The following is a 17,136-nucleotide window of genomic DNA, read 5'->3' as shown; positions in this document are numbered from 1 at the left end:
TCCCCAGTAGTTCATGTAAATGTCCCCCAGAAAAAAAAATACTAGTGTCATCTGCAAATAACAATAATTTTAATGTTCTTGAAACTTTGCATATGTCATTTATGTAAAGTATAAATAGTGTTGGACCTAATACTGACCCCTGTGGGACGCCACAAGCAATGTCCAAGCATGACGATGAATTTTCCCCCAACTTCACAAATTGTTTTCTGTTACTTAAATAACTTCTCACCCAGTGCAATACTAACCCCCTGATCCCGTACCGTTCAAGTTTATTGATTAATATGTTATGATTAATTGTATAAAAAGCTTTTTTGAGATCTATGAATACTCCAACTGAATGCAGTTTGTGATCTATAGCGTTTGTGATCTCCTCAATTGATTCCGTTAATGCCAGTGATGTTGAGCTGTTTGCTCTAAATCCATATTGACTGTCAGAAAGTAATTTATGTTTGTTTATGAGTTTGTCTAATCTGTTATTGAATAGTTTTTCTAGAATTTTGGAGAATTGTGGAAGTAAACAAACTGGCCTGTAATTTGTGAAGTGGTGTCTATCCCCAGTTTTATATAGCAGCACAACTTTAGCTATTTTCATGTTGTCAGGAAATTTTCCGGTTTGGAATAATAAGTTACAGATGTATGTAAGTGGTTCAGAAATCCCCTCAATGACCTTTTTTTTTACAACTTTCATGTCAATTTCATTTGAATCAGTAGATGTTTTGTATTTGCATTTATTTACTATATCTATTATTTCTTTTTCTTCCACTGCTGTAAGGAACATTGAACTGGGATTTCTCACTATAAGGTTATCATTCCAATTCTCAGATAACACTGGATCTGGAATTTTTCTTGCCAGGTTTGGTCCAACATTTACAAAAAAATGATTAAAGCTATTGACCACATCGTCCATATTGTCCTTTTTAATATTATTATCAATAAAATATTGAGGGTAGCTCTGTTGTTTAGCACTATTTTTAATAATACTATTTAATATGTCCCATATTCTCTCCTACATACCCTTATAATATTCGTTAACTTGTTTTTATAGTTTTTATATTTCTTTTCTGCCTCTTTAGTCCTTAGTTTTATAAATTCTCTATATTGTGTATTTTTCTTTTTACAGGCATTTTGTAATCCCTTCGTGAACCATGGTCGATCTTTGTATTTTTGTTTTCTGTGGTATCGTTTTATTGGACAATTTTTATCATATAATGCTGTGAATATTCTTAAAAAGGTTTCATATGCACTATCAATATCACTTTCATTATATACCTTTTCCCAATTTTGTGCCAGTAAATCATTCTTAAGTATAGTCATAGTTTCCTCTGTCCTCACACGTCTGTATTTTAGTTTTTCCTCTGGCTGATTTCGCTGGCAGTTGCTGTTATAAACTGTAAACACTGGTAGGTGGTCACTGATGTCATTAATTAATAGTCCGCTCATTGTATTATTTTCAATATCATAGGTAAATATGTTATCGATTAAAGTGGCACAATGGGATGTGATTCTACTAGGTCTGGTGATTTCTGGATATAAACTCATGCTGTACATTGTATTGATAAATTCGTCAGTCATTTTGTGCTTATTTGAATTGAGAAAATCAATATTGAAGTCACCACAAATGAAAACAACTTTTTGATTACATTATACATGAATAACATAATTGTTCATAATCAATACTTCAATGTCTATTTTTTTGCTGATGATACAAGTTTAAATGCCTCAGGCCCCTCTCGAGCACAGGCCTTGACTCATCTCCATGTCTGCTTTTGATGCTTTCCAACTGTCACAGACTGGTCTTAAAGGCAGAAAAACACAAACACAAAGTACATGATTTTCTCCACCACTGACTCTGACCATTCTGCCATTTAAACTGTATTTGACCAATGACTCTTGAGGAATCATACAGATACTTGGGAATTTGTTCTGTTGATAATGGATTAATCAACAAAATGTTTCAGCCCTCAACTGAACCAGACCGGCAGTGTGTCACAAAACCAAAATAGTTTAGTTGTTGAAATATTTGACTGGATAAAACCCAGGATTTGGTTTTGAATCCATGTGCTCAACTATCAGTCATCACACATTGCTGCAATGTTCTGTTGGAAACGAAAAAAGCAGAGAGGATGAAAAATGATAGAAAGTCATGGATAGAAAGCAAAGGGGGAGATGGAGGTCATGGTGGAAAGAATGAGGAGCAAAGAGGAAAAGAACAGGAGAAACAAAAAAAGAGAGATGGTGAGAGGTTCAGATGTCCTGTTAAACGGTGGTCATCACTGAGTTATTTCATGGTGGAAACACAAAATAAATTATTTCTGGGCTCAGGTACAAATGTACAGTGTGCGGTTCAAACATTTCAGAGCCTTGCTGTTTTTCTAACCACTGATAAACTCAGATTTTAGGTTCCACACACACACACACACACACACACACACACACACACACACACACACACACACACACACACACACACACACACACACACACACACACACACACACACAGCAGGTGAAGGTGTGACAGGTTGCGTTGTAAAATTTGTGCTGAAAAAGTTAATTCAGAGACAGAAAAACAAAGTGATGGAGGACCAGCTGTTTGGACAAGGGGATTGACCTTTTGACCCCATGATGTCATCACCTCCTCCTGCATTTGTGTTTGTGTGTGTGTGTGTGTGTGTGTGTGTGTGTGTGTGTGTGTGTGTGTGTGTGTGTGTGTGTGTGTGTTAAGTTAATGATAAATGAAAGCCATATGTCATTGTGTTCCTCCCCCCTCTGCCCCCCTCTGGCCCCCTCTTGTTCCTCTCTCTCTGTCTTTCTTTTTGCCTCAACTTTCCATACAAATTATTTCCCAAATATCCAGAAAATCTGCATTAACGTTCACTTCCATCCACTACTGCTACTGTTATGTGAATATCATGAGTTGAGTCCGTCAAACCATTAAAGAAGAAGAGAGCACAAAGGGATGACATAATTTTTCTAACCCTCGGCTTTTTACTGTTTTCTTCTCTCTGTATTTAATTTACAGGCTTCTGGCAGAGTCACAACATGTATTAGCTAGGCATGCTACGTATGTCAAGTTGGACTACAATGAAATGCCATCAGTTTTCAAGTGAGTTGTACTAAACATGTTGTTGGACAGTTTTTTAAATTTTTTGTTTTCTGTCTGTATGTCTTCGGGTGTTCAACACAAGTTAATATTAATGGATTTTGTTTCTTCTTTTATTCTGTTATTCTTTATTTATTTTCTAATCAGGGGATAATGATGCTCTAAGTTTTGGAACTACAGTTCCCATGATGCTGCTACATGCTACATGTTTGTTTATTACATTAAGTCAAACTGTCACATTACCAGCAGCTCCTGTCTGCAGTGTATCATGATGTACAGACAGCTATCACTGGATTACTGTGATACTGAGGGAAACTTAAAAATAGGAGGATTCTGAATTTCGTTCTGCTAGCTCATTTTTCTCTGATTTTTTAATTGATTCATGATTATAATTACAGTTTATTTGTGATGTCTAAACATGTGTACACATACAAAATCACCTCACAGCCTGGATCCGATTGAGGGGCTGGTTTACAATAGGGTTTATTTATGAACAAACTGAGACACACACTCTGGCTCCATCCACACTACTACATTACGTGCGGTAGTTTTTTTGGGGTCCACACTACTACTCCTACTAGTTTTTGAGCCCCTACAACAGAATTTTTTGTTGATCCCGATTTAGTTTGAAAACTCTGGGGTTGTGTTTTAGTATGAGACTTTTGGAAAAAGCCTCCAGATGGTGTCTTGTCAGTCATGACATATCCTTCCCTGCTTGGTCTTGCTCCTATCAGGTGACCCTTTTTAAGAAGAAAACAAGGACTCACAGTCCACTGCCATAACTTTCAGTGACAGTTCCACCTCATCCTTTGTCCAAGTAAAGAAATCTCTGGTCCCATCATTCAGATCAACAGTCAGCCAATCAGAAAAGAGGCTGAGAGCCTCCTCTCTTCTGATTGGCTCTCTGAACTGTTGTTCCTAGAGCTCCAGAGAGAAGCCTGAGAGAGGAGATGTAAAACTACACTGAGATGGTTTTTGGTTCTTAAAACCAAAAATATATCTTCTTATGGATCAACAATTCAGATAAAACACAAGAAGAGGAAAATATGGAGCTCTAAATCAAAACTGTCTTAGTGTGGACGTAGCCTCTGTCTCTGTGTCATTCTCTCCTTTTGGAAACTAATGGAGACTCAACAGCCATTCGGCACCATTCCTGGATGTGACCCTGGCTCCAGAAATCCAACACTGAGCCACAAATAATCAAAACCAGTAGGTATGTGCTGTTAACACCTGGTGTTAGCTGTGAGCCTGGCTCTGGTCGGCTTTATTTCACTGTCAAAGTGACGTTATTGTGACTCTTTTGAAAAATGAAAAAACAAGTACAAAACAGTGAGTTTCCAAAGTTTTGGCATCTAACTATCAGATGTTGGAAGCGAAAGCAACCATGATTAGATTTTTCTGATGGTTCCCTGCTACTCAGACTGAGTAAGTGTTGGCTGGGATGGATCATTACCTGATTCAGGTTCATTTGCATAAAAATACCTGGAACCAAAGGCCGCTGGGAAAAAATGAGAGGGGTGATTTGAAGCTTTCAATTTAAACCAAAGAAGTCTACATCAGTGTTTTCTTCTCTGTGAAGTCTGACCTGTGACAGCTGAGACCTGCTGCCAGCAGGAATGATTTAACAAATACTGACCTGGAATCAGTTCAGACTACACAACTATTCCCTGGCTCCATTTCAGACTCTGCACTCTGCCAACCATCAAAGAGCTGCAGGTCACATGACACAGCTGGAGCAGCTTCACACATTACACATGTAACCTCATATGTTGAGATCAGATATTTACAGCAGCAGTTGATCTCTCTGTGTTTTCAGCTCCAACACTCGGAGCTTCAAGACAGGTATTTTTCTGATCCTCAGATTCTGTCTGTGTTCTCTGTGCACAGGTGGGAGGCTTGGTCGAACGAGGTGTCACCAGTTTGCCATTGTTGGAAACTGGGTGTTAGACATCTGTGTTCAGGAGTTTCCCCACACCTGTGTGTGTGTGTGTGTGTGTGTCTGTGTGTGTGTTTGTGTGTTTGTGTGGCTTCCAGGTGTAACATTCCTTCAGATTCATTTTATTATTATTAATCGTCCTCTGATTGCACTGATCGCATTGTAATTAAATGATTTTGTTTTAAATCCAGGTGTTCAGTCCTGAAGGCACATCTGGCCTGTTGTGGTACTTCTGTGTATGAAGCTCTTTGTTTAGAGACGAAGTTACCTGCTGCACTGTGTCGTATTGTGAATGTCTGTTTTTACAAAAATAACATTGATCTAATCTCTGCAGAGATTAAAGTAAGTGTGAGAATTTTACAGTCTGTTGCGTGTGTGTGTGTGTGTGTGTGTGTGTGTGTGTGTTAGGGTTAGGGTGATAAAACCTGTCATATCAACAGGGATCAGCACAACAGCAACACTAATGTGAAAACGTGCAGGGGAAAAGACCTGTTTCTGATCCTGATTCTCCTCGTTTCACCCAGTTCTGACTCAGGATCAGTGTTTCTGGCAACAGGACTGGGATTAGGTGAGTCCGAACACTTACAGACAATGAATGTTGAGAGTAAAAATAAAAGTTGCACTTACAGATTCTGAAGCCTGGTCCGTGAGAGCCGTCTCTCCTTCCCCCTCTTCCTCCTCCGCCCTCACTGTTGCTGTACAGCGTGGTCATGTTGCCTCTCTCACAGTAGTTGACGCATCGGCCCTGGCTGCAGCGCACCTTGCAGATGGTTGGCGTGAACATCACCTGGATCCTCTCCACCCCTCCTCCTCCTCCCCCTCCCCCTTCTGTGGCTGTCTGTCCATCAGCTGGCAGAAGAGAGATGATGAAGATGACGGACAGAGAACAGCAGAGTCGAGGCTGCAGCATGTCGAGTGTTGTAGTCACAGTTTCTGAGTGTGTTGCATTGTCCAAACTCCCAAACCTCTCCCCTCTCACTCCACTCTAACACTACGTCACTCGCCCCCCCCCTTCTATCTCTCTCTCTTTCTTACTCTGTGGGTCGAGTGAAAACGAGTGTCGCAGGAAAAAAAGAGGGAAGGAAGGAAGAAGAAAACGACCAGACGCTTCCCCCGCTCTCTCTGCACTCTCTGTTTTTCCCTAAACACCGAGTGAGTGAGTGAGTGAGTGAGTGAGTGAGCAACTGCGCCTGAGCTGGGGGGTGGGGTGGGGGTGTGGGGGTGGAGGGTGGGGGGGGGGGGTAGAGAGATAATTGAAAGCAGTGTGCAGGACTGGGCTCAGCTCCAAACTAAATGTTTAGCAGGGACCTGGTCCATCAGTCGCCACGGAGAGAGAGAGCGTATTAGAGCATGAGTCTCTCTCTCCCTCTCTCACCTTCACTCCTCCGGCTCTTGTGTTTTTATGGCCTTTTTCTGGTATGAACAGAGATGATCTATCTCTGCTCACAGTTTCACAACAGACTCCAGGACATTAGAGGATGTCAGGCTGATGATGCAACCCTGGTTTGGGTTTCAGGGGGTCGATCTCAGAAAATATGTTCAAGCTAAAAGGAGCTGCTGCCTGCAGAGGAAAGCTGAGCAAACACTGTAATTACTTCTTTTTTTTTTGTATTAATAAGTATGTGTTAACTTAACCCTACATGTTTTTATCATCCAGAACCCGCAACTATACACATCAATAACCAGCCACAGTGTGGAGCTGGACAGAAACACAGAGCCATGATCAGTTCTGTCCAATTCCAATAAAGTTTATTCAAACAAGACAACCGAGTCCTCAGTGCGTTACTGTGTGTGATACAACTATGAACAGATGGAAGATAAACAGTACAATACTACTGTAACACTACTAATATGTCAGATACTGCTGTAATACTACTTTAATACTACTAACATGTCAAATACTACTATAATACTACTGTAATACTACTAACACGTCAGATACTACTGTAATACTACTAACATGTCAGATACTACTGTAATACTACTAACACATCAGATACTACTGTAATACTACTAACACATCAGATACCACTGTAATACTACTAACACATCAGATACTACTGTAATACTACTGTAATACTACAAACACGTCATATACTGCTGTTATACTACTGTAATACTACTAACACGTCATTCTACTGTAATACTACTAATACGTCAGATACTGCTGTAATACTACTGTAATACTACTAACACGTCTGTAATACTACTGTAATACTACTTTAATACTACTAACATATCAGATACTACTATAATACTACTGTAATACTACTAACAAGTATGTAATACTACTGTAATACTACTTTAATACTACTAACACGTCAGATACTTTGGAATACTACAGTAATACCACTAACACATCAGACACTAAAGTAACACTACTAACACCTCTGTAATACTACTGTAATACTACTAACACATCTGCAATACTACTAACACGTCTGCAATACTACTGTAATACTACTAACACTTCTTCAATACTACTGTAATACGCCTAACATGTCTGTAATACTACTGTAATACTAATGTAATACTACTGTAATACTACTAACAAATCTGCAATACTACTGTCATACTACTGTAATACCACTAACATGTCTGTAATACTACTGTAATACTATTAACACATCAGATACTATTGTAATACTACTGTAATACTACTAACACTTCTGTAATACTACCGTAATACTACTGTAATACTACTAACACCTCTGTTATAGTACTGTAATACTATTAACAAATCTGCAATACTACTGTTATACTACTAACACATTTGTAATACTACTGCAATACTACTGTAATACTACTAACATGTCTGCAATACTACTGTAATACTACTAACACGTCTGTAATACTACTGTAATGCTACTAACACGTGTGCAATACTACTGTAATACTACTGTGATAATACTGTAATACTACTAATACGTCAGATACTGCTGTAATACTACTGTAATAGTACTAACACGTCAGATACTACTGTAATACTACTGTAATACTACTAACACATCGGCAATACTACCGCAATACTACTGTAATACTACTAATACGTCAGAATATGCTGTAATACTACTGTAATACTACTAACATGTCTGTAATACTACTGCAATACTACTGTGATAATACTGTAATACTACTAATACGTCAGATACTGCTGTAATACTACTGTAATAGTACTAACACGTCAGATACTACTGTAATACTACTGTAATACTACTAACACATCGGCAATACTACCGCAATACTACTGTAATACTACTAATACGTGAGAATATGCTGTAATACTACTGTAATACTACTAACATGTCTGTAATACTACTGCAATACTACTGTAATACTACTAACATGTCATACTACTGTAATATTACTAATATGTCATATACTGCTGTAATACTACTAACACATCAGATACTACTGTAATACTACTAACACGTCAGATACTAATGTAATACTACTAACATGTCTGTAATACTACTGCAATACTACTGTAATACTACTGTAATACTACTAACACGTCATACTACTGTAAAACCATTAATATGTCGGATACTGCTGTAATACTACTGTAATACTAGTAACACGTCAGATACTACTGTAATACTACTAACACATCAGATACTACTGTAATACTACTAACACGTCATATACTACTGTAATACTACTAACACTTCAGATACTAATGTTATATTACTAAGACGTCAGATACTATTGAAATACTTTAATACTACTAACACATCAGATACTAATTTAATACTAATAACACGTCTATAATACTACTGTATTACTACTAACACCTCTGTAATAGTACTGTAATACTACTAACAAATCTGCAATACTACTGTAATACTACTAACACGTCTGTAATACTACTGCAATACTACTGTAATACTACTGCAATACTACTACCACGTGTGCAATACTACTGTAATACTACTAACACGTCTGTAATACTACTGTGATACACCTTACACGTCTGCAATACTACTGTAATACTAATGTGATAATAGTGTAATACTACTAATAGTCAGATACTGCTGTAATACTACTGTAATACTACTACCATGTCTGCAATACTACTGCAATACTATTGTAATACTACTAACACGTTTGCAATACTACTGCAATACTACTGTAATACTACTAACACGTCATATTACTGTAATACCACCAATACGTCAGATACTGCTCTAATACTACTGTAATACTAGAAACACGTCAGATACTACTGTAATACTACTAACACGTCTGTAATACTACTGCAATACTACTGTAATACTACTAACACGTCATACTACTGTAATACTACTAATACGTCAGATACTGCTGTAATACTACTGTAATAGTACTAACACGTCAGATACTACTGTAATGCTGCTAACATATCAGATACTATTGTAATATTACTGTAATACTACAAACATGTCACATACTGCTGTTATACTACTGTAATACTACTAACACCTCATACTGCTGTAATACTACTGTAATATTACTCTAATACTACTAACACTTCAGATACTACTCCAATACTACTAACACGTCAGATACTATTGTAATACTACTAACACGTCTGTAATACTACTGCAATACTACTGTAAAACTACTGTAATACTACTAACATGTCTGCAATACTACTGCAATACTACTGTAATACTACTAACACGTCTGCAATACTACTAACACGTCTGTAATACTACTGTAATACTACTGTGATACTACTGTAATACTACTAACATGTCTGCAATACTACTGCAATACTACTGTAATACTACTAACACGTCTGCAATACTACTAACACGTCTGTAATACTACTGTAATACTACTGTGATACTACTGTAATACTACCAACACGTCTGTAATACTACTGTAATACTACTAACAAATCTGCAATACTACTGTAATACCACTGTAATACTACTAACACCTCTGTAATAGTACTGTGTTATACCTGTAATACAACTGTAATACTAACACGTCTGTAACACTACTGCAATACTACTGTAATACTACAAGTACATCATAGTACTGTAATACTACTAATATGTCAGATACTGCTGTAATACTACTGTAATACTAGTATCACGTCAGATACTACTGTAATACTACTATCACTTTAGATACTACTGTAATACTACTATCACTTCAGATACTACTCTAATACTACGAACACGTCTGTAATACTACTGCAATACTACTGTAATACTACTAACACGTCAAACTACTGTAATACTACTAATACGTCAGATACTGCTGTAATACTACTGTAATACTAGTAACATGTCAGATACTACTGTAATACTACAAACACATCAGATAATACTACTAATACGTCAGATACTATTGTAATACTACTGTAACTAGTGTAATACTACTAACACGTCTGCAATACTAATGTTATACTACTGTAATACTACTAACGCTTCAGATACTATTGTAATACTACTGTAATACTACTAACACTTCAGATACTACTGTAATACTACTAACAAGTCAGATACTGTTGTAATACTACTAACACTTCAGATACTACTGTAATACTACTAACAAGTCAGATACTATTGTAATACTACTGTAATACTACTAACACTTCAGATACTACTGTAATACTACTAACACGTCAGATACTAATGTAATACTACTAACACGTCTGCAATACTAATATTACACTACTAACAAGTCTGTAATACTACTGTAATACTACTGTGATACTACTAACACGTCTATAATACTACTGTAATACTACTGTGATACTACTGTACTACTACTAACACGTCTGTAACAGTGGCGGCTGCTGGTCTTATAATGAGGGGAAGCTCATTTTCGGCCTACATCATAAAATGTGTCCGTTTATTTATATGTAAATTCGCAGAGTGACAGAAGAGAGTCGCCAAACACAACGCTAGTCGTTTTTAACAAAGACAAAGTCGCTGAGGATCAGAACGTCTCCAGATCAACTCCGAACAACGGAATGAAAAACTTGAAAACTGCTCCGGTGGATGCTTATACTTCAAGATCGCTGATTCGCTCATTTAGCTGTCAATCAAAAAGGGACTCAGCCTCAGACAGCTCATCCAATCATCATGCAGAAGCCGAGCGTCCGGGCCAGCCCACTGCCCCATAGATCCCCAGAGACGCTGAGCGTCCGATGGGCGGGACAAAGCCCAGCATTTATCCAATGACCGTCTAGTTTGGCTGCAGTGGAACAACCCACTCTCTGCTTCCCCATTGAAGTCAGGAGACGCTCGGCGTCTACACTGTGTAAAGCTCTGTGGCGCTGCGGGGATGAATGAGAAGAAGTCGTGTCGGTTACCTGTGATAAGGAGCTGATTCTGAACAAAAGATGAACGTGTTCTAGCGCATATTTAGTCAATGAAATGTTCACACAACAGGACATATTTGACCACTTATTTTGTTGACATTTTAGGGGAAGCTGAGCTTCCCTTGCAGTCTTAGAGCAATCGCCACTGGTCTGTAATACTACTGTAATACTACTGTAATACTACTAAAAAATCTGCAATACTACTGTAATACTACTGTAATACTACTAAAAAATCTGCAATACTACTGTAATACTACTAACATGTCTGCAATACTACTGTAATACTACTAACATGTCTGCAATACTACTGTAATACTACTAACACGTATGTAATACTACTGGAATACTACTGTGATACTACTGTAATACTACTAACACGTCTGCAATACTACTGTAATACTACTGTAATACTACTGTAATACTACTAACATGTCTGCAATACTACTGTAATACTACTTACACATCTGAAATACTCCTGTAATACTACTAACACGTCTGTAATACTACTGCAATACTTCTGTAATACTACTAGCACGTCTCTAATACTACTTTAATACTACTGTAATACTACTAACACGTCTGTAATACTACTGTAATAATACTGTAATACTACTAGCACGTCTGTAATACTACTGTAATACTACTGTTATACTACTAACATGTCTATAATACTACTTAATACTACTGTAATACTACTATAATAGTACTGTAATACTACTGTAATACTACTAACACGTCTTTAATACTACTGCAATACTACTGCAATACTAGTGTAATACAACTAACACATCTGTAATACTACTTAATACTACTGTAATACTACTGTAATACTACTGACACATCTGTAATGCTACTGCAATACTACTGTAATACTACTGTAATACTACTGACACATCTGTAATGCTACTGCAATACTACTGTAATACTACTGACACATCTGTAATGCTACTGCAATACTACTGTAATACTAGTGTAATACTACTAACACCTTAAACCTTTGTATTCTGGGTTACTGTTTTTGGGCTTGGTGGTATCTGTCTGAGTGCTGGTTTCTTTAAACCATCATCACCTTCGTTCAAGCTGTTTTTCTTAAATTCAAACAGCAGCTGCACTAATAAGTCAATCAATAGAAAATGAATCTGCAACAATTTAAAAATCTATTCATCGTTTAGGTCACCATCACATGTTTGATGGAAAAACAATTCCAGCTTCTCCAATGTTGTCCAATGTTTACATATGAAATATTTAGCCGTTTTGGACTGTTGATGAGACAAAATAAGACGTTTTAAGATATCACTTTGGGCTGTGTTGTGATTCTGTAGACCCGCTGATTAATCAATAAAGGATAATAAATAATGAAAATGACCACTAGTCACAACCTAAAATCAAACCATCATCATTCTTTGATTCTATTGTATTGTATTGTTGAGATGAGGTTGTCCTGACCTCAAACCCATCCCACTCTCCTTCACACGCTATCATTACATCTGAGACACAGAGTATAATAATCAATTAGTAAAGAAATATTGTTGATAATAAAACATGCATTGTTTTGGTTTATATTGCACTTTTACAAGCAAACATCACCGGACAACTTTGAAACTGATGAAAGCTGCTTAAAAACATGATAATTCTCAAGTACCGCATTAGTATAATTAATATAATTACTTTTTCTTTTCAACCATGTACTTTGGAAAATTTCACATAAGCTTTAAAAGTCTTTAATTATATGAAGAAATATAAACCTTACAAGAAAGAGGAAGTATTAATGCCATTGATTTTTTGAGTTAAGCTGCAACCTCTGCCTCATTTTTAGCCCATATCTGTTTATTCATTACATTTTTGAAAATTAAGCATGCTGAATTACAGTGGGGCAAAAAAGTATTTAGTAGGCCACCAATTGTGCAAGTTCTCCCTCTTAAAAAGATGCGAGAGGCCTGTAATTTTCATCATAGGTACACTTCAACTATGAGAGACAGAATGGGGGGGAAAGAATCCAGGAAATCACATTGTAGGATTTTTAATGAATTAATTGGTAAATTCCACGGTAAAATAAGTATTTGGTCACCTACAAACAAGCAAGATTTCTGGCTCTCACAGACCTGTAACTTCTTCTTTAAGAGGCTCCTCTGTCCTCCACTCGCTACCTGTATTAATGGCACCTGTTTGAACTCGTTATCAGTATAAAAGACACCTGTCCACAACCTCAAACAGTCACACTCCAAACTCCACTATGGCCAATACCAAAGAGCTGTCAAAGGACACCAGAAACACAATTGTAGACCTGCACCAGGCTGGGAAGACTGAATCTGCAATAGGTAAGCAGCTTGGTGTGAAGAAATCAACTGTGGGAGCAATTATTAGAAAATGGAAGACATACAAGACCACTGATAATCTCCCTCGATCTGGGGCTCCACGCAAGATCTCACTCCGTGGGGTCAAAATGATCACAAGAACAGTGAGCAAAAATCCCAGAACCACACGGGGGGACCTAGTGAGTGACCTGCAGAAAGCTGGGACCAGAGTAACAAAGGCTACCATCAGTAACAAGCCGCCAGGGACTCAAATCCTGCAGTGCCAGATGTGTCCCCCTGCTTAAGCCAGGACATGTCCAGGCCCGTCTGAGGTTTGCTAGAGAGCATTTGGATGATCCAGAAGAGGATTGGGAGAATGTCAGATGAAACCAAAATAGAACTTTTTGGTAAAAACTCAACTTGTCGTGTTTGGAGGAGAAAGAATGCTGAGTTGCATTCAAAGAACACCATACCTACTGTGAAGCATGGGGGTGGAAACACCATGCTTTGGGGCTGTTTTTCTGCAAAGGGACCAGGACGACTGATCCGTGTAAAGGAAAGAATGAATGGGGTCATGTATTATGAGATTTTGAGTGAAAACCTCCTTCCATCAGCAAGGGCATTGAAGATGAAACGTGGCTGGGTCTTTCAGCATGACAATGATCCCAAACACACCGCCCGGGCAATGAAGGAGTGGCTTCGTAAGAAGCATTTCAAGGTCCTGGAGTGGTCTAGCCAGTCTCCAGATCTCAACCCCATAGAAAATCTTTAGAGGGAGTTGAAAGTCCGTGTTGCCCAGCGACAGCCCCAAAACATCACTGCTCTAGAGGAGATCTGCATGGAGGAATGGGCCAAAATACCAGCAACAGTGTGTGAAAACCTTGTGAAGACTTACAGAAAATTTAGATGAACTTTTGTCATTGACCAAATACTTATTTTCCACCATAATTTGCAAATAAATTCTTTAAAAATCAGACAATGTGATTTTCTGGATTTTTTTTTTTTTCTCATTTTGTCTCTCATAGTTGAAGTGTACCTATGATGAAAATTACAGGCCTCTCATCTTTTTAAGTGGGAGAACTTGCACAATTGGTGGCTGACTAAATACTTTTTGCCCCACTGTATCTGTGATCAGCTCCTGCCTGGAGTGTACCATGGATGACAGCTATCACTGGATTAACTGTGATTCTGAAGAAAACTTAAAACATGACGATTCTGAATTAAGTTAGAAGAAGCGCCTTTTGTCTGTAACTTTTACGTGGCTTTCGTGATGTTTGTTCATGATGAAGTTCAGATACAATAACGTCTTTGGGGAGTTAAGTCACATTTAATCTAAACGTGTGTGTTTCATCTCTGTTTTTGCAGCAATCTTGGTTTAAGTGTTAAATCTTCCCCCTTTAACACTTCCACTCCCCACCTCAGAGTTTGAAAATGCTGTTTTATCCTGAAGTGGAATATCTTTGATCCAGATGAACAGGAAAGCCTTGTAAAAACAAATACATGTAAAACAGCAATAAATTAAGTTAAACAATCTTTAGAGCTTTTTAAAGAATGTCGAGGATTTATCGCTCAGATAAATGATGCTGAGCTCAGTGACGCAAATGTAGTGATAACACACCAGACACACAAACTGAGGCTGAACAGGATAAATTGAAATCTAACAGTGAAACTGTTCTGGTTCCCCAGTGGGATCTCGGACCCTCCTCAGGGGCCTCAACTGTGCATAAGGGCTGGTTGTTTCTGCTGCTGTTTGTCTATGAGCTCATGTCCTGAGACACACACACACACACACACACACACACACAGTGAGCCAGTGAATCAGAACAACAATAAACATGCACAGTGGAACAAAGTAGAAACACTGTGAGCACATTATTACAACATTACACACTCCGCCTGCAACTAACCAGATTCAGGCCCATTAAGTGTCACGAAACAGAGCAGAAAACGTGACGATATTTGAGACATACTATACAAGTAAAAATATTTTTTCCCACAATGTTACATGAAAACAACTGTGTCTGTCTCTTAGATGAAATGTCACAGGTACAAGACACAAAAAACCTGAAGGAGAAAATCAACTATGAATTCCAAGATGCATTTCAGCCAGAGACATCCAATCACAAAGATTCAAACTGTGTTATGTACGTCGCTAACAATAAGATGAAGTTAGACTCCTGAGAAAACTGATCTTATAATATGCTTCTTAAATTTGTTTACAGTGGAATTTTGGGACAATATCTGAATTCATTTTCTAATAAGATAGTCAGATGGATTTAGGGCCACAGTTCCCAGTGATCCCAGTGAAAACACCAGTCAGGGTTTCACAGTTGATATGATGGACAGCACATAAAAAGAAACAAACTAATCCAGGTTTATTTAGCAGGATAATCTTATTCAGATCAGTTTCCTGCTCTGCATTAAATTCAATGTTAAATCCTCAAATTACTTAGTCTGTGATCAACTCTGAGCATTGTTACAGAAAGATTTAACAAAGGCAATAAACACACTAAAATTAATATGTTAACGCTGTATTTACTGCTGTCCTGTTTACTCTGAATTATAGTCTGACACTAATATTTTGAACAGGTACTAAAAATACAAATATCTCCAATATGTAATACAGTGCTGGTAGACCTGCAATAAGTACCAGTTATTTTAATTAGTGCCACGGGTGCTCAGTGCCGAGGCACTCCTCTACAGCTAGAATAGCTGAGAGGAGTGCCTCGGGGCGGTTCCTCGGGCCTATTATTATTCTTCCCCCAAATTTTCGCGCGTAACTCGCCCCGCAGCTTTGAGAAAACCCCGGTAATATATACATCAAAACGTGCATCTTGATCCCGAAAGAGGTGCTTTGGTGTTAAAATTCCAATTTTTCCCAAAGTTATTCCCAAAATACTGGGAATAAATAATGCATTAGGAATGCATTGGAATTTTCTTTAAAAACCCACAAAATTTCACCTTTTTTATACAAAATTTCACCTTTTTTCTACAAAATTTCACCTTTTTTCTGAGTCACCCAGCTCTCTCATACCTGCACGTAGAAATGTGATTCAAACTATAAAACGGAGGAAAACTTCTGCTCTCTCCAAAACACAACAACTGATTTTACATAACATGTAAACTTTTCAAACTATGAGCACTCAAAGGATGAGTGGAAATCACTTTTTCTTCAAAGTTAGAGTGACAGCGTCAGTTGGCTAGAGTGCGTGAAGCAGTAAAAAATAACTTTTATTTTTATTTTTAACTCGAGCTCACGGCCAAACCGTAAAAAGGAGACAAATAATTCTTTCTCAAAATGTAGACATAGTTGTTGCGATTCATAAAATGTAACTTTGACAGGCAGGGTCTGCACAAAATTTATTGAACCCTCAGGGGTCCCTCTGTCCTTTTTTCAACATTTTCTTCGTCTTCGTCTTTGTTGATCTTCCACTTATCCGGATCCGGGTCGTGGGAGCAGCAGCCTCAGCAAAGAGGTCCAGACA

General features: G+C 37.8%; 1 protein-coding gene across 9 annotated transcripts in view; it reads right to left on the bottom strand.

Moving 5' to 3' along the window:
* LOC130167390 (latent-transforming growth factor beta-binding protein 4-like) overlaps positions 1-17,136 on the bottom strand; it is a 128,226-nt gene that overhangs the window by 87,655 nt on the left and 23,435 nt on the right. For all 9 annotated transcript variants that reach the window (XM_056373539.1, XM_056373532.1, XM_056373530.1 and 6 more), the window contains exon 5: positions 5,666-5,887. In XM_056373539.1, the coding sequence (XP_056229514.1) occupies positions 5,666-5,887 (222 nt within the window). The remainder of the gene's footprint in view (positions 1-5,665; positions 5,888-17,136) is intronic.

Source organism: Seriola aureovittata, chromosome 4 (assembly GCF_021018895.1).
Source record: "Seriola aureovittata isolate HTS-2021-v1 ecotype China chromosome 4, ASM2101889v1, whole genome shotgun sequence".
Taxonomy (NCBI): Eukaryota; Metazoa; Chordata; class Actinopteri; order Carangiformes; family Carangidae; genus Seriola; species Seriola aureovittata.
The sequence above is the reverse complement of the archived record's forward strand: the minus strand, read 5'-3'. Positions and strand labels throughout refer to the sequence as shown.